This window comes from Berghia stephanieae, chromosome 3 (assembly GCF_034508935.2).
Source record: "Berghia stephanieae isolate SIO BIC M18660-M18661 chromosome 3, UCSD_Bste_1.3, whole genome shotgun sequence".
Classification (NCBI taxonomy): Eukaryota; Metazoa; Mollusca; class Gastropoda; order Nudibranchia; family Aeolidiidae; genus Berghia; species Berghia stephanieae.
The window spans coordinates 30,308,709-30,333,414 of NC_088362.1; the positions used below are offsets into that span (position 1 = coordinate 30,308,709).

Below are 24,706 nucleotides of genomic sequence, written 5' to 3' on the forward strand. Positions count from 1 at the left end.
GTACAAATTACATATTATTAATGAAAGAGAAACAAATTATAACAACTTGAGATTGAGCTTGTACAAGCGCAATATCCACCCACGAAACGTGCTCAAAGCGCTTTACAAAGGGTACCTGACCAACAGCAACACGTAACGAGTTTTACGAGACATGACGCCTGTAAACACGAGATATAACGACTTTTTTTGGACAGAGACAACGCTGTTAACGCTGTTAATGGCCAAGTACTCATCTTACACTTGAGTATGGTGAGAGAACATGAGTAAAGAACGTTTTCCAAGGACTCAACTATGCTTCGATCGAGGCTCGAACTCAGGATCTTCTGATTCGAAAGCGAGTGTCATACCAAAAGACCACATAGCCGCACGAAACAAACAAAAATAGTTTTAAAAATCCAATGCAAATTCGAATATTTCATATTTAAATATCTTTTATATATATATATATATATATATATATATATATATATATATATATATATATATATATATATATATATATATATATATCGATATAGAAAAGAAAAGCAAATAATATATCTTTACAGCATGGCACTCACAACATCAGTACCTGAAACTATTATATGTCATACAAATCACTGGGACCTTTATATCGATACATTAAATATCGAAGTATTTCGAATTTGAACTAAGAACCCAAGTTGTATAACAATGGCGACTCTAGTCGTGCGATAGTTGGCTCGGTTTAACAATATTGTAATGGAGAAAACTACTTTGCGTTTGTTTGAGAGTATTTCCATTGCAGCAATGAGGCCTGAATGATTTTTGGTAATCAGACCTAGAAAAAGGTCAACTTTGGTTTGAGAGAATGTATCTAATTGTATCAATGAGAACTAAATAATATTGGTTATCAGACCTAGAAATAGGTCTACGTTGGTTTGATAATACTTCCATTACAGCAATGGGACCTTAACAATTTAGTAATCAGACCTCGAAATAGGTCCACGTTGGTTTGAGAGTATTTCCATTCCAACAATGAGGCCTTAATGATGTTGGTAATCAGACCTAGAAAAAGGTCTACGTTGGTTTGAGAGTATTTTCATTACAACAATGAGACTTTAATAATTTTGGTAATCTGACCTAGAAAAAGGTCTACGTTGGTTTGAGAATATTTCCATTGCAACAATGAGAACTTAATAATATTGGTTATCAGACCTCGAAATAGGTCCACGTTGGTATGAGAGTATTTCCATTACAACAATGAGGCCTTAATGATGTTGGTAATCAGACCTAGAATTAGGTCCACGTTGGTATGAGAGTATTTCCATTACAACAATGAGGCCTTAATGATGTTGGTAATCAGACCTAGAATTAGGTCCACGTTGGTATGAGAGTATTTCCATTACAACAATGAGGCCTTAATGATGTTGGTAATCAGACCTAGAATTAGGTCCACGTCAGCGTTGGTTTGAGGGTATGTCCATTGCAACAATGATGCCTTAATAATTTTTGTTATCAGACCTAGAAATAGCTCCACGTTGGTCTGAGTGTATTTCTATTGCAACAATGAGCCCGTAAAAAATTGGGTTATAAGACCTGCAAATTAGTACACATCGGTTGAGTTTTATAATATAACAACGATAACTTAACAATTTGGATTGTCTGACTTGTAGATACATACACGTTGCTCTTATAATACTTTCATAACAACAATAAGACCATAACAATTTAGGTTATGTGACAAGTATAGTATGTGTACATGTTCATTTTGGGATTATTTCCATTACAGCAATGAGACCATAACGCCGTGTACATATATACAGGTCTGACATCCGAATCCGCTTATGTGCTGAGTTTAACATTGTTGTAATGGACAATATTTCTTTTAGCGTCTTTTTTTTTTTCGAGATTTCCATTACATAAATGAGCCCATTAGGAATTGGGTTATCAGACCTGCAAATAAGTTCACGTCGGATCATATCAATTTGGGTAATTAATTAGTCTTGAAAATGGGTGGATATCTATATCTACACATCGGCCATCATCCATCATAAAAATTTCCAATGACTTTCTGCTTCTTGTTGACGTCATCAAGTTTGGAGTAAGCTTCACAAGATCCCGTATCGTACATGTTCTCGTCTCCGCTCCTCTGCTTAGGCTTGTGCTCTCTGTATCGAAAAGACGAATATTAATAATGTTGTAAAATTCCATAACGTTAAATAAAAAAACTAAAAAAAACTTGAGCTCCTTTTATATAGGGAATGAGATTAGCGGAAGAGTAGCGTCCATTGATTGGACGTCACCGGCGGAAAAGTTATTAGAGAGAGAACGTCATGTTGGTTGTGCGCATGCGTCTCTCCTCCTCGCTTCCGGTGAAAGCGGCATGAGACATTTCACCAAAAGCGAGGACGAGAGAGACGCATACGCAAAACCATATTGACGTTCTCTCTGTAAGGTGACGTCCAATCAAGGGATGCTACTCTTCCGCTAATCTCATTCCCTATAGCGCAATATCCACTAAACGTGCTCAAAGAGCGTTACAAGGGGTTCCCGTGCCAACAGCAACACTTAACATGTAGGACGTGACATGGCGTCTGTTAGGCGATATTACAATTTTTCCGGACAGAAAGAACGCTCTGAACAGCCAGGTACTAACTTTACACCTGATTACGGTGTGTGTAAGAATGTGAGTAAAGAGCCTTTTTCAAGGACTTAGCTATCTATGCGCCGAGCGAGGATCGAACCCAGAACCGTCCAATCCGAAAGCGAGTGTCATACAACAAGACCACATAGCCGCACGAAAAAATAAGTCATTAACTCATCCTTACAAGGTCAATCTTATCGTCTCCCTCCCCCCCTCGCCCCCCCCCCCCTCCCCTCTCCCCCATAAAAAAAAGAATAATAAATCAACCAAAATCAAATGACATTGGAAGATCAGCGTCTGAATTTCAGATTTCAAATTTACTTCCCGATGGCAATGTTATGAGTTTCTTAGCCAAGGTCATGCATGCACATCATCGATATCTTAATGAGAAGTAACCATGCAACTAGCGGTCCAATAACAAAAGCAAAGAGCCGAGTGACGTTACCGTCATTCAAGTCTCCACTTACCCAAGTTTGTTGTAGTCTCCTCCATCGTCGACGGTGTTATTAAATTTCGCCCGAGCGAGGGAATATCCTATATCATCGCCACCTTTTGCCAGGTCGTAGTCAGTGTTATTTATTGGCGGTATTCCGGAAGCGGCCACCGGCGATTTGTTGTTGCTCTGTGCTCGCGACGATGGTTTCTGAAAAAGAATAGACAAAATAAAATAAAATAAAATAAATAAATAAATGCATAAATAAATAAATAAAATTCACACGGGGAAATAAGTCTTTATGGTCTATTCCAAGGGGAGGCTGAAATAACTCAGGCGCCAACAGCGGTGCAGTGCTCCAAAGTGAGCTAGGGGAAGGCCACAAATCAAGGAGGATAATCGAACTTGGTATCTTTTGGGTAAGAGGCAAAGGCCCTACCGCGGAGCCATGCTGCTAAAAGCTGTGGAATGCAAAAAGCGTTTTACAAAAAGAAATGAAACAGGTTCTTATTTCGGATCCAACATGTATTAGGGTTAAGATAAAAAAGAATTGGAGTCACCAATCACATGATTTGTTTCGGTTCAACGATTAGATGGTTCTTTAACTCAAACAAACCCTAACACCAACTGTGTCCGTAGTATACCCCGGGTTACTTTTGCCCCATGCCTATTTATTACACTTTTCTGAGAGAAATTACGTGCGAAGTATCCAAAGTTATGTTTTTAATTTGTACATGTTAATGGCAGTTGAATAAAACTATCTATGCACATGCTAATAATAAATAGTTTTTTTTTCCAATTTTGAAAAGTAACAAAAACCTCTAGGATTGAGTGAGTTAAATATGTAAACACGCTACTTTGTGAATGTTGTAAAATACAAGGCTTCTTCTTCTTCTTCTTCTTCTTCTTCTTCTTCTTCTTCTTCTTCTTCTTCTTCTTCTTCTTCTTCTTCTTCTTCTTCTTCTCCTTCGTCTTGAAACCTCCAATATTGTCGAGTATCACTCCACAGTTTGTAGGGTTTTACATTGTAAACTTGTTAAAACTCTGTACATAATACTAATAAAAGTACAAAGATTAAAATGTTTATTGCTCAAGCAATAAACAAAGTGATCTATTCATCATCCTATCGTTTCACACCAGTGCTGGATCCATTCATAGCCTCTGGGTTGAAGGTTCTTAAGACAGCGTCTGTGCACGTTGGTCCCCAGTTACATTCCAAGAGAATGTGTTCCATGGACTTCATTGGCTGTTGTACTCTGGAAAAACATATATTTAAAATTTGGCCAGAAAACTCGTCCTTCAAATATCGATCAATATAAATGACTCTCATCTTGACAAAAGCTCTCAAACCCGGGACTTCGATGAAAACCAACGACAAGCTAAACAAAACTAAAGCCATAAAAAAATCTCTCATACCTCCTAAATTTTCCCACTTCTCTCTCTCTCTCGTTCTCTCTCTCTCTCTCTCTCTCTCTCTCTCTCTCTCTCTCTCTCTCTCTACCTCTTCCCATTTAAAAAGAAAGAGTTACTGATACTGTCTCGTCACGCGTACTAGTGTATACAATGAGTCCTGCACAATGCTGTCGAAATAAAATTTGTAATAGCACTTATCTCGTCTTAACAGTTTAAAGTTGTGGTTGGCTTGAGACCACCTGTCAAGCACTTTGAGCACATTTAGTGGGTACTGCTCTATATGAAACCTCACATTTGTTATGGGGCAGCGTGGATCATCGGTGCGGTCTTTGCTTTATACCCGAAAAGTACCGAGTTCGAACACCACTATGCGCTGTGTGCTCTTGAGCAAGCCATCTCGCCCTAGCTCAATTTACGACGCTGCACTGGGGGTGACGCCTGCGTTATTCCAGTCTTCCATTGGAATAGACCCTGAAGACAAATTCCCCCTATGGGATGAATAAAGGGAATTTTATTTATCTATTATGCGGCTATGTGGTCTAGTGGTATGACACTCGCTTTCGGATCGGAAGTTCCTGGGTTCGAGCATCGCGCTCGGCGCATAGTTGAGTCCTTGGAAAAGACGCTTAACTCCCTTTTTCTCACCGTACTCAGGTGTAAAATGAGTACCTGGCACTGTCTTTGTCCGAAAAAACGTAATATCGCCTCATAGGCGTTATGTTCCGTCCTACATGTTAAATGTTGCTGTTGACCCTGTAAAGCGCTTTGAGCACATTTTGTGGATATTGAGCTATATAAAGATCAATCTTTTTTTTAAAATAAGGTAACATGATAAGCTTACCTCAAGAGAGAAATATGCTGACGAGTAAGCTCCATCTTCGTTCTTTGGCGTGTTCTTCAGAATGACGGGTGTTTCGTAGTCTCCTGGAGTTTGGCCTGATGGGCCCTGAGTCTGTGAAAAGATAGCAAGATTATCATGTTTATTCAGGTATAGTGAATATTAACGACTAAATTTGTAATATTACCAATGATGATGATGATGATGATTTATGCTGATTATATATTATGAAGAAGAAGATAATGAATATAATATATATAAATATAAATAATATAATAATAATAAAATTAATAATAATAATAATAATATATATAACAATAATAATTAATAGTATAATAATAATAATAATAATAATAATAATAATAATAATAATAATAATAATAATAATAATAATAATATAATAATAATAATAATAATAATAATAATAATAATAATAATAATAATAATAATAATAATAATAATAATAATAATAATAATAATATAATAATAAAATAAAATAATAACAATATTATTATAACAATAATACAAAATAACAATTTACTCGACATATCAAAGTGACAATTAGAGAGACCGGAGATAAAGATTATGTGGAAAGTGTGTAAGAACGGGAAAGCAAAAAGACAAAATCAACAGAATATAAGAGTAATGGCAACACATCTGATACGTCATCCGTTCGATCCCCAGTCGATAAGGGCTGATTTATTGGGATAGTTTTTGTTTTTCTTTGTTTCTTTCTTTCTACTTTCTCTTTTTATCATTACCTGATTAAACAAAAGTACTTTTACCTCTCTTATCAATTAAAACTATCGGTAACCGACGACCCATAGGTAATTTTGCGGCTATGTGGTCCTTTGGCATGACTCGCCTTCGGATGGGAATGTCCACGGTTCGAGACCCGCATAGTTGAGTCATTTGAAAAAAAAATGCTCTTTACTCACATTCTATCGAAGTAAAATGAGTATATCGCGGTGAATAGCGTTGTTTCTGTCCGCAAAACTTGTAGTTTCGCCATGTCTCGTCCTTAATGTTACGTAACCCCTTGTAAAGCGCTCGGAGCACATTTTGTGGATTTTGCACTGTAGAAATGATCTAATTTAATTAAATACTTGCCTGCAACCCAAAGCAACCATTCCCACTTATCCGGAGTTTCGCTCACTATTTTGTTTTTACACAGGCCATTGAGTAAATGTATAGATAGAACGAAGTTGACGTCACTCAGGTATTTGTTATTGCTTTTTGCCATCCTCGTTTATGAGTAATGCTTACTAAACTGTATTAACCAGACGATAAACGTTCAAGATTACACATAGGTTTGTGTGTTGGTCCGTTATACTTCCGGATGGCAATGTTTTGAGTTTCTTAGGCAAGCGCATACTATCTATAGTGTCATAATATAGCGGGATGCAAATCCCTCATCAGTGTGTCAACATATTATGATAGATGCTTACAAACTGTGGGATTGATTAATTCTACTGCTCGGTATGTACTTCAGGTAGCTATTGATCTGAGTATTAGTCTTTGTGCACATTCTGTGGGCATTGCGCGATAGAAAAGATAACTTTTATCTTGAATACGGATATATTATATATATATATATATATATATATATATATATATATATATATATATATGTGTGTGTGTATATATATATACAGAAACATATGTCTTGGTGCCAACTGAAGACGAAAGCCACAGAAACATATGTCTTGGCCATATATAAGTGAGTGATACAATTTATATTTTATATTAGCTCTAACCATCATTATCGAGCACTTTCGTACCTACGAGTACTCACGAACACTCAAAAAAAAAAAAAAAACAAAAAAAAAAATATATATATATATATATATATATTATATTACCTACCTGTAAACTTGAGTAGGTTGATGAATATGCTCCAGCATCAAAGTTTGCTGTGTTGTAGTTAGAATTAGAGTTTTTTGGGGTCGCTGTTGTATGAACTCCAGGTGTTTTCAAGGCTCCATGTCGTTGGTTGGAAGGGCCCTGAAAAATATTTTTAAAAAGGTTAAAATGTTACTAATATCACAAAGTTATAATTCCATATGCAATTAAATGTTAGAATGATATAAATATATAATTCTATAATGTAATGTTACAAATTCAAATTAGGAGGAGGAAATGGAGATAGGTCGGTCATGCTTAGAGGAGAGGTGGGAGTCATGCCACCTGTCAGTACTTCGATTGGAACCAAAGCCATCGTTACCTTATACTCACATTCAATCCTCTCCGGGCCTGCTGACATTTGAGGCGATGCGAGGGATCTCCACCTGGTCCTGTCAGCAGCTATATTTGGGGCCATATTGAGGGAGAGACCTCTCTGTTTTAGGTCCCTCTCTACGGACCGTCTCCAAGTCTCCTTGGGGCTGTCTTGCTTCCTCTTTCCTTGGGGTGTCCATCGCAGAGCCTTTCTATCAGTGTTTCATCAGGTTTGCGATCTTCTCCTTTTAACGAGACTCTCCAGAGAGTCCACTCCAGCTCTCACTCTCAGGTCCTCATTTGAGATTGAAATCTTGAAGATTCGTCGTAAACGAGACTCCAGAGATTCCACTCCAGCTCTCGCTCTCAGGACCTGAGAGCGAGAGCTGGAGTGGAGTCTCTGGAGAGTCTTGTTAAAAGGAGAAGGGAATACTTCAAGTTTCTGGATGATATTCTCTGCGATCTTCCAACATTCAAGACATTGCTATTAAAAATCTTTATTTTAGTGTTGGAATATAATCCCGTTGCTCTCCAAAATTGTTTGAGGGAAGCGAACCTTAAAGCCTGGCACTAAAAGCCACTAAAACTCATATTTTGACGTCATTTCTAGTTTTTAGCCTTGTGAGTTGTTTTTAATAGAGGTCAAGGAAGCAAGTGATCCCACTGGTTGAACGGTTGAATACAACTCATGATTTGCTTTTTTTTTGTTTTTTTTTTGTGGCCAAAGACGTGTCTTTTGACGTCATTTGTTGGTTAATGGCAGGCCATGAGTTTACGAAGACCACACACAAAGGCTTGTATGAGCTTCTTTATGACTGAATCCTCTTAGCTCTTTGTAGAATATAGAGCCTACATAATTGTCAGCCTTCTGTTTTGTCCTTGTATGTGCTATTGCACGATAAAAGTAGATTTTAATAAATACAAAGAAATGAAATAATAAGTTTATTCCACCCCTCCAAGTAAGATTATTAGATATTTCATAATCAAATGGTATGCTATTGGTACTTCTATTCACCATAATTTGTATCTTTCCCCTTCTGCTTGACTGACAATTTGACCCAAAACTAAAAACGTTAGATTTGTATTCATGCGCAGTGAAATATTTATAAATTACCAATCAGCTGTCTTTTACACCTAATTCACACCAACGAAATGTGCGAAATAAATATTCTGCAACCGTTGAGTAAAATTTCTATTCAACGCGTTCAGAGCATTATTCAACGATTTACAAAGAATTTACTAAGAAATGATCATAGGGTTTTCCAATGAGAGGGCTGGGATAATAACTATTCCTTTATGAAAGAAAGGCCTACGCGACGAACTCGGTAATGCAAGAGGTATTGAATTTGAAAAAACCCCCCACATATTCTTATTGTACTTACCGCCATATCACCGGTATCCAAATATGTATATACTTCATCACTGGCGTCCACGGTTGCTTGTTGCTGCTCTTGCTGTAGTCGAGAGCGATGACTAGGCGAATGCATTCTGGGATGTTGTCCCTCCTGCTGTCTCTGGGTAAGTTGACGCTCAAGCCGCATGGACGCTTTTCTAGTCTTGGCATCCGAACTTCCCCTGGAGAATAATTTAAAAAAATAATGTGAGCAATCTTGTCAAAGCAGTGTGGTATTTGGGAGATTCAAATCCTGAAAAAGTGAATTGATTACTAAATCCCAGAGGCCTTGGTCAATTTAATATGGTTTATTTAGTCATCATCATCATCATCATCATCATCATCATCATCATCATCCATCATCATCATCATCATCATCATCATCATCATCCCATCAACACCCAACTCACTTGAGATAACACACGTAGATGCCCAGACATATCGCTATAACCGTTGACACGGCCGCCAACGTGCTGGTAATGGCGATGACAGTTGTTGAAGAATCTGAATCATCTGTCAGAAGAAATCAGGAAGATAAATATAATAATTTCATATAGACGTCTAAATAAAATAAAATAAAATAAAATAAGATAAAATAAAATTCCCTTTATTCATCCCCAACGGCAAATTTGTCTTTAGGGTCTATCTCAAGGGAAGACTGGAATAACCCAGGCGTCAGCCGCAGCGCAGCGCCGCAAGGTGAGCTAGGGCGTGGTGACTTGCTCAAGGCCGCACAACGAGGCGGATAGTCTAGCTCGGTACCTTTTGGGTACGAAGTAACGATCATATCGCCGTCCCATATTACATTCCATTTACCATTCTCCTGTGTGTGTCCGATTGTTTTTGTAAATTGTACCAACCCTTCCCTATCCACAGTAGTTATATAATTTGAGTCCTTGCGAAAGTCTCTATGGATTATGTTGTGCGCTTGTACAAGAAACTCACAACATTGCTATCCGGAAATATAACTGACCAACACACAAAACCTTGAACGTTTATAGATAGAATGAAGGTGATGTCCAAACGTACAAAGTTACACATAGATTAGTGTGTTAGTCTGTTATACTTCAGGATGGCAATGTTGTGAGCATCTTAGCCAAGCGCATACCATCTATAGTCTGGTTAATACAGTTTAGTGAGAATTACTAATAACGATGGACGCCAAAGAAAAACAAAAACAAAAACAAAAAAAAACAAAGACAAGAGTGACGTCATCTTCATTCTGTGTATAGCTATTTAAAATGATATCTTGATAGCTTGTAATTATTAACACCTAAAATAAAAATTGTGCCTTTAGCCACAGATCTAATAAAAAAACGTCCCAACAGAATTGGTATTTCTCTTTGTGTTTAGATATTCAAAGGTTCCTTTTGTGATAAGTTTTGTTCTTTAATGATCATGATGACGATGACGATGGTAATAATGATTTTAAAATGTGCTCATGCATGGACATATATACACATTAATATGAAGCTATTCAAAAGGTCGTTCTTCGTAACATTGGCCACTCGTTATATTCTTATCGTGCAATAACACATACTCGCAAGCTCGTTTATTGGGCACGATAAAAACAACTCGTTTAATAAATACAAGGAGATGAAAGAATCGTATATTATTCTAACCCTCCCTAAATAGTAACGCGTAATGATATCATGTTTACAATAATAATTTTTGACGTCAGATGATGTAAATAGTTAAATTTCACCACAAAAAAATTGATTATTTAAAAAGAAGTATCATTTAAATGTTTTTGAAGATGTCTATTATGCAAAAATAAAGAAATCTGAATTGATTAATGGGTAGAATAAAAGGTTTCTTACATTCTTGATTTTTGGAATTCGAACTTTGTTCCCAATGGGAACTCGCAAGCTCGTGCAACGGTTGGGAAAACGTCCGGAATTCCAAGAAAACAAGAGTGTAAGAATCGTTTATCGGGAAAACGGATGACAATGATTTTAGTCCATAGCCTTTAAAATATTAGTAGCGGAGTGTTTTTATGTCGAATGTTATGAAAACGACCCTTTGGCAAAGCCTCATGATATATCAATTACTGAATAAGCCCATCATATTGTGGAACTCCGGAACTTAAGCGAACAAGGATATTTTGTGTGTGGGAGGTCAAGGACGAAGACAAATTTCCACTGTACACTAAGTAGCGAAAAGGTGAAGATGGAAAGGCTTCGTATGTAAACAGTACAAACAATAGAAGTTCTGGCTGCAGCCCTGAAGCCATCCAATGGATCCACCACTGGCGCGACACAATATGATGACCAACATGTTTTTAATTGTACAGCAGCTCCAAGACTGTGGAACTCCTAGTTACACATAGTTTGTGTGTTGGTACGTTAAATCCGGCTGGAGGATGTTGTGAATATTTTACCTAAACGCATAGCATCTATATTTATTGTCGCGAGCGGATTTGAAGGGAACATGTACCTTTAACACCGCCTATCGACCCATGGTCGAGTCTCGCTTTGGACAGCGCGGAGTCGAGTCTTTATAAGACTCTGTTAACGGATATTCTCTCATCCCACTCAGGTGTAAAATACCTAGCCGGTAACAGGGCTGTATCCGTCGAAAATGAATATTGTAATAATTCCATCAGCACGTTATGTCTCGAACTACATCTTAAGTGTTGATTCACGCTTGAGACTCTTTGTAAAGTGCTTTAAGTACAATTAAGTGGATATAACGCTATATCACAGCTCTATGTTGTTTATTTTAGATCTGAAAGTCTGTTAATTCAAGTAAATTGAGCTTTTATATAGCGCAATATACACTAAAAGTGCTCAAAGCGCTTTACAAGGGGCCCATGGCAACATGTAGGACGGGACATGACGCCTGTAAGGCGATATTATTATTATTATTATTATTATTATTATTATTATTATTATTATTATTATTATTATTATTATTATTATTATTATCAATATGAGATAATACGAGGTTGATGTGGTAGGATACATTTAACCAACGGTCTATCAAAAAGTAAAAAGGGTGGTTAGTAAAAGAGTCACCAGTCAAGGGACAGAATTAGGTGTGTATTGGACTCGCTTCACTAAATATTGGAGGTTGTTTTTATTGACAATGCGTTCACTTACTCGCTCGTGATGCCGTGTTCTGCTTGGCAGCTTTACACGAAATATCATACGACGTGTTGGCTGAAACATACGATATTGTAATAATATTATGATAAAAAAGAATATATGTCAATAAATAATACATTGTAACATTTATAAAGCGCATTTTCATGGATTTGCCATGCTCGTGGCATTTCACAATGTCTTATTTATTCCTCCAGCAGGCCACGTGGAACCATATTTCCATTCCATACAATACCAGTCGCCTATTAGATGTCCTTGTTGAATTAACATACTTACAATATCCGTCTCTGCCTATAGTTAGGTACTCATTTACGTCTGAGTCGAGTGGGGTAATGTGTGAAAAGTTATTTGCCTAGGGACACAACATCTCTTGACCACAATTTTTACGTTATTATTGCCATCTATCGGGCTTAATATTGTTTAACTTTTGTGACAAGACGAGATATCGAAAAGCAGTAAGAAATATTGCCAAACAAAGTACTTTTCACACACACACTTTGTCTTACACCAATACCTGTCCCTAATTTGTCGAAGCTGTAATTTGTAAGAAAACAGATCTAGGCTCGTAAAACAAAATAATGTGTTTTAAAAAAAAACTTGAGTATCACATAAACAATAGAAAAATCAACTCGAGCAATTGTGTCAATATCGACGTGCACTTATTTGCAGGTCTGATAACCTAATTCCAATGGACTCATTGCTGTTATGAAAATCGAGCTGAGTCCGGCGCAAGATTGGGTCCTTGGAAAAGACTCTTTACTCCCATTCTCTCACCTTGGGCACCTGGTTATTAACAGCGTGGTCTCTGAAACAATTGTAATATCACCTTACAGGTGTTTTGTCTTGTTCTTTATGTTACGTATTGCTGTTGATCAGGCACCTTTGTATAGCGTTTTGAGCACGTCTAGTAGACATTGCGCTATTTAAAGCTCAAGTTTATTGTTTGATTAACTGAGTATAGACACGTGACCCATCGTCTCAAAACGGTATTATGTCGGAACGAATCATATGCTTAAAAGCCGAATCAAATGTTAAACTGGTCAAAAATTTTAATTGTTGGCATTAGCACCCTAAAATATGGTATCCATTCTCATGATTAAAACATACAAACTCAATACAAGTCTTATAGTTCTGGCTATAAATTCAATTTTCAACATCTTAACCAACCAGACTTTACACCGTTTTGAGGCGAAGAGTCACAAATATTTCCTGAAAGAACGTTGATTCCGGGAATGTTACCTGAAACACGAATCCAAACAAATCCGCTGTTTCCTTTCACATGGAATTCGGCAATGTCATGGAAAATGCCCAAATTTCGTGAGAACATTTTGCTGCGAATAAAATTTCACAAAAAGATGATATTCTGATGATGATAATGATAACGATGATAATGATGATGATGATGATGATGATGATGATGATGATGATGATGATGATGATGATGATGATGATGGTGATGATGCTGGTAATAAATAAATTATAGCGCTTTTCACAGAATAAGAGATATTTTACGAGTTACACAAAGAGATTGGAAATTGTTTCCTGAATAGAAAATGGAACTACAAAATGTCATCAATCCAGACAAATAATTGATCAATCTATCTAATAATAGACTTTATTCTACCCCCCCCCCCCACCCCCACCCCCTCTCTCTCTAAATAGTAATGCGTAATGATATCAAGTTTACAATTATAATTTGTGACGTCGGATTATCAAACGTTAAATTTCACTAAAATTCGATTTTTGAAGAAAAAAAATATCAGTTAAATCTTTTTGAAAATGCCTTTCGACATTGAAATAGATTGAGGGGTATCTAGAATAAAAGATTTCTTACACTCTGCGTTTTCGAGTTCGAACTTTGTTTCCAACGCGCACTCGTGCAGTGGTTGGGAACCCGTCCGGAATTCCAAAAATCACGAGTGTAAGAATCGTATATTACATATTTGATCACAAATATTTCCAGTTCATATTGTAATACGCTGGGCGAAGTGGCCGAGTCGTTAAGGTACTGTGACCCGCTAGGTCCCGGGTTCGAGCCCCGCTTCGGGTACTTTCGTTTTTTCCCTTGGGCAAGAATATTAATCCCCAATTTGCTCACTTTGGATAACATGGGTGATTCCTGTTGACATCAGACATCTTGTTTGATGAATTATCTGTATTCCTTCGTGGAATGTCTGGGCGACGACATCTTATGATGTCGTGGCGGAAGGGCATAATTTAATAATAATAATTGTAATTGTAATATTGGTATTTTACACCTATATCACATTATCTGCAGATTTCCACATGGTAGAATTGTAACGAATCTGTATTTAGGAAAATAAAATAAAACATTCTACAATTTGGACAGGATTATAAAATGTTTAGATTAAATGGTGAGGTGTTTTTACGCAAAGATATACGCGTCTAGTTTTGAACATGTGTGTATGAAAAAGTGCCAGACAAAGCAAGAAAGAAAACATACAAGAGAAATAAAACATCCCAAAATATTAGCCTTCGTCGACTGGGGATCGAACCTCAGACCTTCTGAGCACCGGTAATTAGAAGGTCTAAGGGTCGATCCCCAGTCGAGGGAGACTGATTTTTTGGGGAATAGATTTCATTTCTTGGGGGTTTTTTTCTTACTTTATCTTGAATCGTTTCATACACACTTGCTTAAATCTGTATCTTACACGGATATCTGCTCCCTATTTTCACAAAAAGATGATACATTTTATAAATTGACCTTTTATATAGCGCGATATCTACTTCTTCATCTTCTAGGTTCCATGCCTGGTCCAGGCTTCGGATACTGCATGAATTATCTCTCTCCATTCCTCCCTGTCTCTTGCTTTTTCAAACAGCTCTTGGATTGTTAGGTTGGTGAAGCCCTTCGGTTGGTCTATGAGTGTTTTTCTTTGTCTCCCCGGGCGCGTTTACCAGGTATTTTTCCACAACTTGCCAGGTATTCATTCTTATCTTTCCTTACTATGTGTCCGAAAAAGGATAGTTGTCGATCCGCTATTAAGGGCATTAGTTTCCTTTGTTGGTATGTTTGTTTCAGCACTTCTTCGTTCGTTTTGTGTGCAGTATACGATATTCTCTGCATCCTTCTCAAGCACCACATTTCAAAAGCTTCAATGTTCTTTATCTACTACACGTGCTCAAATCGCTGTATAAGGGGCCCCTGACCACCAGCAATAGGTAACATGTAGAACGAGACATGACGCCTGTTAGCGATATTTTAATTTTATTTACCACATAGACAACGGCCAGGTAATCATTTTATACCCGATCACGAAAAGAGACTGTGAATAAAGAGCCTTTTCCAAGGACTCAACTATGCGCCGAGCGAGGCTCGAACCCAGGGCCTTCCGATCCGAAAGCGAGTGTCATACCACAAGACCACATAGCCGCAAAGACAGTTTTATGTACTCACCTCACGTTTGTCTGGTTACAAGTCACATCAAAAGTCACATCAAAAGTCTTATCGTCCTTATTGGTAAACGTTAAACAAGCATCCCAGGTCTTAGCTGCCTCATTGAAACTGATCCATAATGGCTCCAGAGTGAAAAACCCGTTGGGAACTCTGACGATGCAGTCCTGGTCAAACTTATCATCACTCTTTGAAATAAAAAAACTCAATGGCTATTTTTACAGTCCCATAAAGATGGTTCTCGGGGCTATTTTTACACTTAACTATCTCCTTACCGATCATTTTCAGTATTTTCCCAAAATGGCAGGCTTAACCAACAGAATAAATAGATTTTTTAAACTCAAACAATCTCTCTACAAAACAACTTTATATTCTTATTAATCAAACAAAGATCACTGTGATGTACAAAACAAATTTGAATAAGAAAAAAATGTATATTGTGTCGTAACAAATGTGACGATTTTGCTGTAGGTGGTAAGGAGAGGGCTAAACGGCGTCGCTAGTCTATTGCAATATATAAATAAGCCAGGACTCTATGAGAATGGCAGCCAATGGGAGAAGGATTACTCAAGGCAAGATTCAACTCAAAATATGCTAAATTGACAGTAATCATAATCATCTCTTCTGCTCCACAAGTGGACAAGAGTGAGAACGAGAAACAAAGCGTTTACTTTTGTGATAAGCTAAATCATAGAGTACAAGAGACTCTTATAATGCCTGGTTACCGAAACACAAAGCTTGGACGAGATAATGATGACTGTACAAATAGCCCCGAGAACCATCTTTAGGGGACTGTAAGAATAGACACGGCTATTATATTATATTAAATAATAGAGCATTTATATAGTGAAATAGCTACTAAACATTGTGAAAACCCCGTTTTGGACTCTGATGACGCAGTCATTGTTAAACTGATCATCACTCTTTGAAAGGAAAAAGAAGCTTTGTAGAATATAAAAAATATTGATGATTATACTGCAGGGAAAAAAAACAACAACGCGAGCTTTTATATAATGATAATAGTAATACTACTACTACTACTACTACTACTACTACTACTACTACTACTACTACTACTACTACTACTACTACTACTACTACTATTACTCTACTATTACTACTACTACTAATAATACAATAATAATAATAATAATAATAATAATAATAATAATAATAATAATAATAATAATAGTAATAATAACATAACATAAGATATGGTATAGGGCAAAATAGGATAAAATCCCTTGAATGCCCTTAATATTAATAGTAATACCATAAATCAATTGATTAAAGATTACAATAATGATACACTAGTAAGTAGTATTTCAACTTAAATGTACTCATGTAAATGTTGTGTACAAACATATATCTTTAACCGTGACATGCAAAGCACACACACACACACACACACACACGCACGCACGCACGCTTTTAGATAGTTCGAAGGTGACGTCACTCATGTCTTTGTTATTGTTTTTTGCCATCCGCGTTTATGAGTACTTCTCAATAAACTGTATTATGCAGACTATAAACATTCAAGGTTACACACAGATTTGTGTGTTGGCCAGTTTTACTTCCGGATGGCAATGTTGTGAACTTCTTAGCCAAGTGCATACTATCTATAGAACATAATAATAATAATAATAATAATAATAATAATAATAATAATAATAATCATAATAATAATAATAATAATAATAATAATAATAATAATAATAATAATAATAATAATAATAATAATAATAATAATATAATAATAATCATCATCATCATCATCATCATAATAAAAATAATAATAATAATAATAATAATAATAATAATAATAATAATAATAATAATAATAATAATAATAATAATAATAATCATAATAAAGTACATTTCGTGAAGCGCTATACAATTGCATCTAAAACGCTTTACAATCAAAACACAATTCATTTATTATCTAATACTAAAATCATACAACAAAGTATAATTAACATGGCACAGATTACACGATTATCAAACAAGACCTATCAGTAAAAGTATTTTCCGAATTAGAATGGTTTAAGGTGTTTTTTGAATGTTTCCATCGTTTACATTGATCTTCCTGGGCAAAGCGTTTCAGATTTCTGGTCCAAAAGAATTCGAAAAAGCAATAACCGAAAGTTTTGGAATTTTTCTTTGGTACAAATAACAATGTTGAGATCCATACGAAGCGAGATTTGGTCAAAAATATAGTTGCCTCTGTCCGAAAAAAATGTAATATCGCCCAACAGGCGTGATGAATCGTTCAGCATGTTAAGTGTTACTGTTGGTGCCCTTTGAGCACGTTTAGTGGATATTGCGCTATAATAAAGCTCGATAAAAAAACAAAACAAACGAAAACCCCACAGCCGCACCATATAAACTTACGTTAAGTACCAATATTGTTCTGCCAGTTTGCCCTCGGACAGTAAATTTCTCTGCGATGTCCACAACTGTCTTACTGCCAGTTTGCCCTGAATCTGATCGGTGTAGAACAGTTAGAAATTTACAACTTTTTATCTAATTTAAAAGGAAAGAGAATGACAGCAGAGAGAGTGAGAGAGAGAGAGAGTGAGAGAGACAGAGAGAGAGAGAGAGAGAGAGAGAGAGAGTGATAGAAATAGCGATGGAGAGATAGATAGATAGATAGATATAGATAGATCGAGACAAATAGACAGACAGACAGAAGACAGAAAGACAGATATATTATATTGAGAAATATGGATAGTCGGAGTGAGGGAAGGAGAGAGAGAGAGAGAGAGAGAGAGAGAGAGAGAGAGAGAGAGAGAGAGAGAGAAACAGGAAGTGAGACAATGAGTCAGATAGACAGGGAGAGAAAGAGAAACAGTGTGTATGTGTGTGTGTGTGTGTGTGTGTGTGTGACAGAGAGAGTGAGAGAGAGAGAGAGAGAGAGAGAGAGAGAGAGAGAGAGAGAGAGAGAGAGAGGTAGTGTGTATCTTTATCTCCTCGGCATACTATCAGATTGAGATGGGGGTCAGACATGAACCATGAAGAGGCCCCTGACCAGTTTTCAACAGCTTTCATGGCGTCGTCGGTCCATGGAAATCATGTCGCTTTGGTGTTTCTAATTATGGACAAAATCACAAGAGAATTTTTAGGAGTTTATGCTGACTCTTTTGTATAATACGCACATATGTATGTATACAGTATGTATATATATATATATATATATATATATATATATATATATATATATATATATATATATATCAGCATCTTCATCTGAAATAATGGAAGGGGGGGAGGGGTTATTACGTGACTTCTTTATGACTTTACCTTGCACAGTTGGAAGACAGTTGTACAGTATTAAATACATTTTATAATGACCCCGCCCATTAGGCAAACTCAACGGTGAAGGCATGTCGAAATGGGATATGATATCACACTGTCGTTTTCCATTACACGCCTTGTTTATGGCCAGTTCTATCTCCTGTATCCAGGTCTTATAGGGCCCGCTGGGTTGCAAATGGGTGACAAATGTACCCGAATCTTCATTTGAATCCTCATCCTCGCAATCCTCGTTGAGTTTTGTCTATGGAGTGACAAGAATAAATGAATTTCATTAGAGTATTTTCACTACAGCATTTATATAACATTGAAAAAATGAGCTTTTATATATATCGCAATATCCACTAAACCAGGAGATTATAATACATAATTTTCCGACAGAAACATCGCTTTTAACGGCCAGGTACTCATTTTACACATGAGTACGGTGAGATAATGTGAGTAAAGAGTTTTTTCCAAGGACTGAAGTATGCGCCCAGTGAGGCTCGAACCCAGGAGGTTCCAATCCGAAAGCGAGTGTTATACAACTACAACTGCTACTACTACTACTACTACTACTACTACTACTACTACTACTACTACTACTACTACTCCTACAACTACTACAACCACTACTACCACTACTACTACTACTACTACTACTACTACTACTACTTCTACTTCTACTACTACTACTACTACTACTATTAACACCACTACCACCACTACTACAACCACCACTCTTTTAGCAAGGAGGATTGGATATACATTGAAGCTAAGGGACAGTTTTTGTGGTGGGTCTTAGTTTAAAGTATTTTTTTTTTTCATCAAAAAACTCAGCAAGAATTACAGTGTGACACAAATCAAGCAATGTCAAGTGTGATCAATGACCAGATGAGCTGCAGTGTCCGTGGATAATTCGGGTCCCGGCCTTGTGTCCTTTGGTGAGGCAATTTACACAAATTACCCGACTGAGCACCTGGCTATAGGCAGTGAAGGATCGTGTAATAGTGGTGTTCCAAAATGACACCCGACAGGCGATTGGTAAGGTATAAAATAGAAACTTAGTTCTATAGGCCTAACGGGAGAACACATGAAATACACTATAACGCATTGTGTTAATAGAAAGGGGAAAACAATCTAACAGTCCTGACGCATCGCAACAAAATCCTTAACGTAGAAATGAAGAAACTATAAAAAAGGAACCTTTTTCCAAGGACTCAACTATGCACCGCTCAGAGAGGGATTCGAACCCATTACCTTCCGATACGAAGGCGTGTGTGTTATACCTCAAGACCATATGGCCGTACATAAAAAGCGCATTGAACATAGTAAATCCATGGAAATGTGCTATATCGATGACCATGAATTCATGTATTTACCGGTATCATTTGTATTCCATCCACCAATATACCGAAATCCTTGGGGCAGGCATATCTATGTTTTGGGATGAGGCCTGAGTGAGGATTAGTAGGAATGCATAGCCGACGTCTTAAATCTGCGGAGGATATAGGGTGTTGAGAGATATAGATCGTCATTTATTTGTATTGAAATGCATGGTGATAAATAGGGATTTGTTACTGTTGGTGTTGTTGTACCTAAGCTGGAAATGACAATGGTGATTACGTAGACGACAACGAAAGTTAGATGATGACGTTGATGACGAAGATGATGGGGATGATGGGGATGGTGATGATGATGATGATGATGATGATGATGATGATGATGATGATGATGATGATGATGATGATGATGATGACGATGATGATGGACACCAACTTGACGCCTAGAGCATCTCTCATTCGTTTTAATCACCTTATTCACCCTGTGTTGCTCTTTCGGTTGGCTTAACAAAACGGTCTCGTCTTGACACTAAATATCAAGCGGTGTTAAACGTGGTTGGTCAATGGCTGAAAGGGTGCCATTTCATTACCCCCATTTCTAAACGGCACAATATGATCTATGAATATAGGTAATCCACCAAACAAGATGTCCGATGTCAAAAGGACTCACCCATTTTGTCCAAATGAGCGAATGGGGGGGGGGGGGGGGGATAATAATCTTGCCCATGGGGAGGGAAAAAAAACGAAAGTGCATGAAGCGGGGCTCGAACCCGGGACCTTCAGGATCACAGTGCAATGCCTTAACGACTCGGTTACTTCGACCCCTTAAGATCGTGGTAAATTCTGGTCCAGAATGTGTGTTATTGGGTAAGGCACTTAACACACATTACCTAACTCGACTCAGGTGTGGATGTGAATTAGATTCTATTTCAAGTTATACGGTCTAATGTTATTACACACACCTTCGGTCTTGGGTTCGAGCCCCGAGCGAGGCATAGTTGAGTCCTTGGAAAAGGCTCTTAACTCAGATGCTCTCACCGTACTCAGGTGTAAAATGTATCTCTGTCCGTAAAATAAGTTGTAAAATCGCCTAACGGCCCTTATGTCTCGTCCTGTATGTTATTTGTTGAGTAACTGTTAGCTAGAGACTTCTTGTAAATCACTTTGAACACATTCAGTGGATATTGTGCTATTATAAAAGCTCAAGTTTTTTTACCTTTTTTAATTTATTACTTCGAGCTACCAATTTGCATTATATCCAACATACCTCAAAAATGTATAATAATGTGAAATTAAATGTAAGCTTCAATTTAATATACGAAAACAGATAAAATGAACGTTTTGGGTTTCCCATTTATCAACAAAACAGGATGAATGAAACACTGCAGACGAATGAGAGAATGAGGTAGTGGTGTTGTTAAGTTGTTATTCAAGCTTACATTCAATTTCATAATGCTATTTATTTCTTTGAGCTTCGAAAAGCAACATTTACATCTAAAATAATGCAACTTGTTTTACCCACGTCATGACATAACGTCAGTGTTATGCGATAATTGTCACGCTATCTGACAACTGAGAAGACCCATTAAGAGACTGAAGTTGGTAATTTACAAAATAAATAAATCAATAAGCATTATTTACCTACTACGGTGTTTTTATCCAATAATACCCTATCTAAGCACAATATATCTACTTTGTTATCATTCCATAACACCCGATTTAAGTACAATCTATCTACTGTTATTCCATAACACCCTATTTAAGCACTATGCATCTACTATATTATCTATCATTCCATAACACCCTATTTAAGCAGGATCTATCTATTGTGTTAACATTCCACAATACCCTGTTTAGGCATTATGTATCTACTATGTAATCATTCCATAACACCCTATTTAAGCACGATCAATCTACTATGTTATCATTCCATAACACCTTATTTAAGCACTATGTATCTATTATGTTATCATTCCACAACACCCTATTTAAGTACTATGTTATCATTCCACAACACCCTATTTAAGCACTATGTATCTATTATGTTATCATTCCATAACACCCTATTTAAGCACTATGTATCTATTATGTTATCATTCCACAACACCCTATTTAAGCACTATATATCTATTATGTTATCATTCCACAACACCCTATTTAAGCACTATGTATCTACTATGTTATCATTCCATAACACCCTATTTAAGCACTATGTATCTACTATGTTATCATTCCACAACACCCTATTTAAGCACTATGTATCTATTATGTTATCATTCCACAACACCCTATTTAAGCACTATGTATCTATTATGTTATCATTCCATAACACCCTATTTAAGTACTATGTTATCATTCCACAACACCCTATTTAAGCACTATGTATCTACTATGTTATCATTCCACAACACCCTATTTAAGCACTATGTATCTATTATGTTATCATTCCACAACACCCTATTTAAGTACTATGGTATCATTCCATAACACCCTATTTAAGCACTATGTATCTATTATGTTATCATTCCATAACACCCTATTTAAGCACTATGTATCTATTATGTTATCATTTCATAACACCCTATTTAAGCACTATGTATCTACTATGTTATCATTCCATAACACCCTATTTAAGCACTATGTATCTATTATGTTATCATTCCATAACACCCTATTTAAGTACTATGTTATCATTCCATAAAACCCTATTTACGCACTATGTATATACTATGATATCTATCATTCCATAACACCTTATTTAAGCACTATGTATCTACTATGTAATCATTCCATAACACCCTATTTAAGCACTATGTATCTACTATGTTATCATTCCATAACACCCTATTTAAGCACTATGCATCTACTATGTTATCATTTCATAATACTCTATTTAAGCACTATGTATCTACTATGTTATCATTCCATAATACTCTATTTAAGCACTATGTATCTACTACGTTATCATTCCATAATACCCTATTTAAGCACTATGTATCTACTATGTTATCATTCCATAATACCCTATTTAAGCACTATGCATCTACTATGTTATCATTCCATAATACTCTATTTAAGCACTATGTATCTACTATGTTATCATTCCATAATACCCTATTTAAGCACTATGCATCTACTATGTTATCATTCCATAATACCCTATTTAAGCACTATGCATCTACTATTTTATCATTCCATAACACCCTATTTAAGCACTATGCATCTACTATGTTATCATTCCATAATACTCTATTTAAGCACTATGTATCTACTATGTTATCATTCCATAACACCCTATTTAAGCACTATGTATCTACTATGTTATCATTCCATAATACTCTATTTAAGCACTATGTATCTACTATGTTATCATTCCATAATACTCTATTTAAGCACTATGTATCTACTATGTTATCATTCCATAACACCCTCTTTAAGCACCATGTATCCCCTGTTATCATTCAATAATACCCTATTTAAGCCCAAAATCAAAGAACAGATAACAAAATATCAAACATCAAAGTATATATATTTTCAAATCTGACACCGAAGGTTTGATTTGTTTGTTTGTTTGTATTTGTCATTATTTTGCCATGAAGTATTTCCATTACAAACAATAAACCCATAACATTTCTGCCATGATCTGAAAAACACGTATTTGAAATTTTGGCCAGGAAACCCGTCCTTCAAGTATCGAGTGATTGAAATGACTCCCGATCTTGTCAAAAAAAAAACTCTCTAACCTGGGACTAAGCTTCAGTTTCAGGTTTGAGAGTTGTTGTTTTTTGACAAGATGAGAATCATCTTAGTTAATCAATATTTGAAAGACGATTTTTCTGGCCAAATTATATCTTTTTTAAACTTCTAGAGTTTATTTCAGGGTGAGGCAGAATTTGGGTTATCAGACCTGCAGATAAATGCACGTCGCCAAATATTTTGGAAATACTCACCTAGAGAAGATTTGGCACCTCGAAAGAATAGAAGTGAAGTGAACACAACAATGATGTACGCATAATGTGATAAGGCATCCATTTTACGAATTCCAAGTACAATGACTCAGAAATTATTTATGGTTTTGAAGACTTCAAAACTTCCTTACTTTTTATATATGTATCGATAATTTATCACCTTAAAATTAAGTCACTTATCTAAATGTTATAACAAGTGCCAGATTTTTAAGCATTAAAAAAAAAAAAATATCCACGTTCCTATTTTACATTCCGTGACAGGTTAACACACTCGATATTCACATCTATTTGGTCTTCCAGTTTATTTTTGTTTCTTAATAACACATCCTTTATAAAACCAGTTACAATGTTCCTTGATAATTTCAATGAGGTTAGATTGTCATCATGTATCAACATCCTGGAGTTGTGTAAGAGGTAAGAGGAAAACTAGGGGAATATGCAGTCATATTAATGTTATTCGCATAAACTTGAGCAACCAAAAACAAACAAAAATAAAATAGCTCACCATAATAATATAATAATATATTATTTTAGGCTACTGTGTAATATAAGTTAGTTCAAGCGACACGACGAGTTTTCGAGTTATGGAAACGCATTGAATTTGTCATTTATCCGATATGGATGCATATCTGTTTTTTTTGTCAAAGATTTACCTTTTATTGTTTAAAAACAGGAAACTTTCAAAG

At 36.2% G+C, this 24,706-nt stretch overlaps 1 protein-coding gene across 1 annotated transcript; it reads right to left on the bottom strand.

Moving 5' to 3' along the window:
• Positions 1–1,854: 1,854 nt before the first annotated feature.
• LOC144967518 (uncharacterized) lies at positions 1,855–24,436 on the bottom strand. The gene is made up of 13 exons (XM_078904894.1): positions 24,003–24,436; positions 20,092–20,207; positions 18,719–18,974; positions 17,810–17,901; positions 15,422–15,606; positions 13,243–13,334; positions 12,001–12,060; positions 9,310–9,412; positions 8,889–9,081; positions 7,156–7,293; positions 5,293–5,403; positions 3,073–3,248; positions 1,855–2,129 (listed from the first exon to the last, which is right to left on the bottom strand). The coding sequence occupies exons 1-13, from the start codon at positions 24,082–24,084 to the stop codon at positions 2,003–2,005; spliced, it is 1,731 nt and encodes a 576-aa protein (XP_078761020.1). The 5' UTR covers positions 24,085–24,436; the 3' UTR covers positions 1,855–2,002.
• Between the last annotated feature and the right edge of the window lie 270 nt (positions 24,437–24,706).

What these genes read in the sequence shown, in the direction of transcription:
- LOC144967518 (XM_078904894.1), bottom strand. Translation starts at nt 24,084, where the DNA reads ATGGATGCCTTATCACATTATGCGTACATCATTGTTGTGTTCACTTCA. An exon ending in GAACACGGCATCACGAGCGA is followed by an intron (nt 9,413 to 12,000) that starts GTAAGTGAACGC and finishes TTCTTCTGACAG; the next exon opens with ATGATTCAGATTCTTCAACA. An exon ending in TGGATACCGGTGATATGGCG is followed by an intron (nt 7,294 to 8,888) that starts GTAAGTACAATA and finishes AATATTTTTCAG; the next exon opens with GGCCCTTCCAACCAACGACA.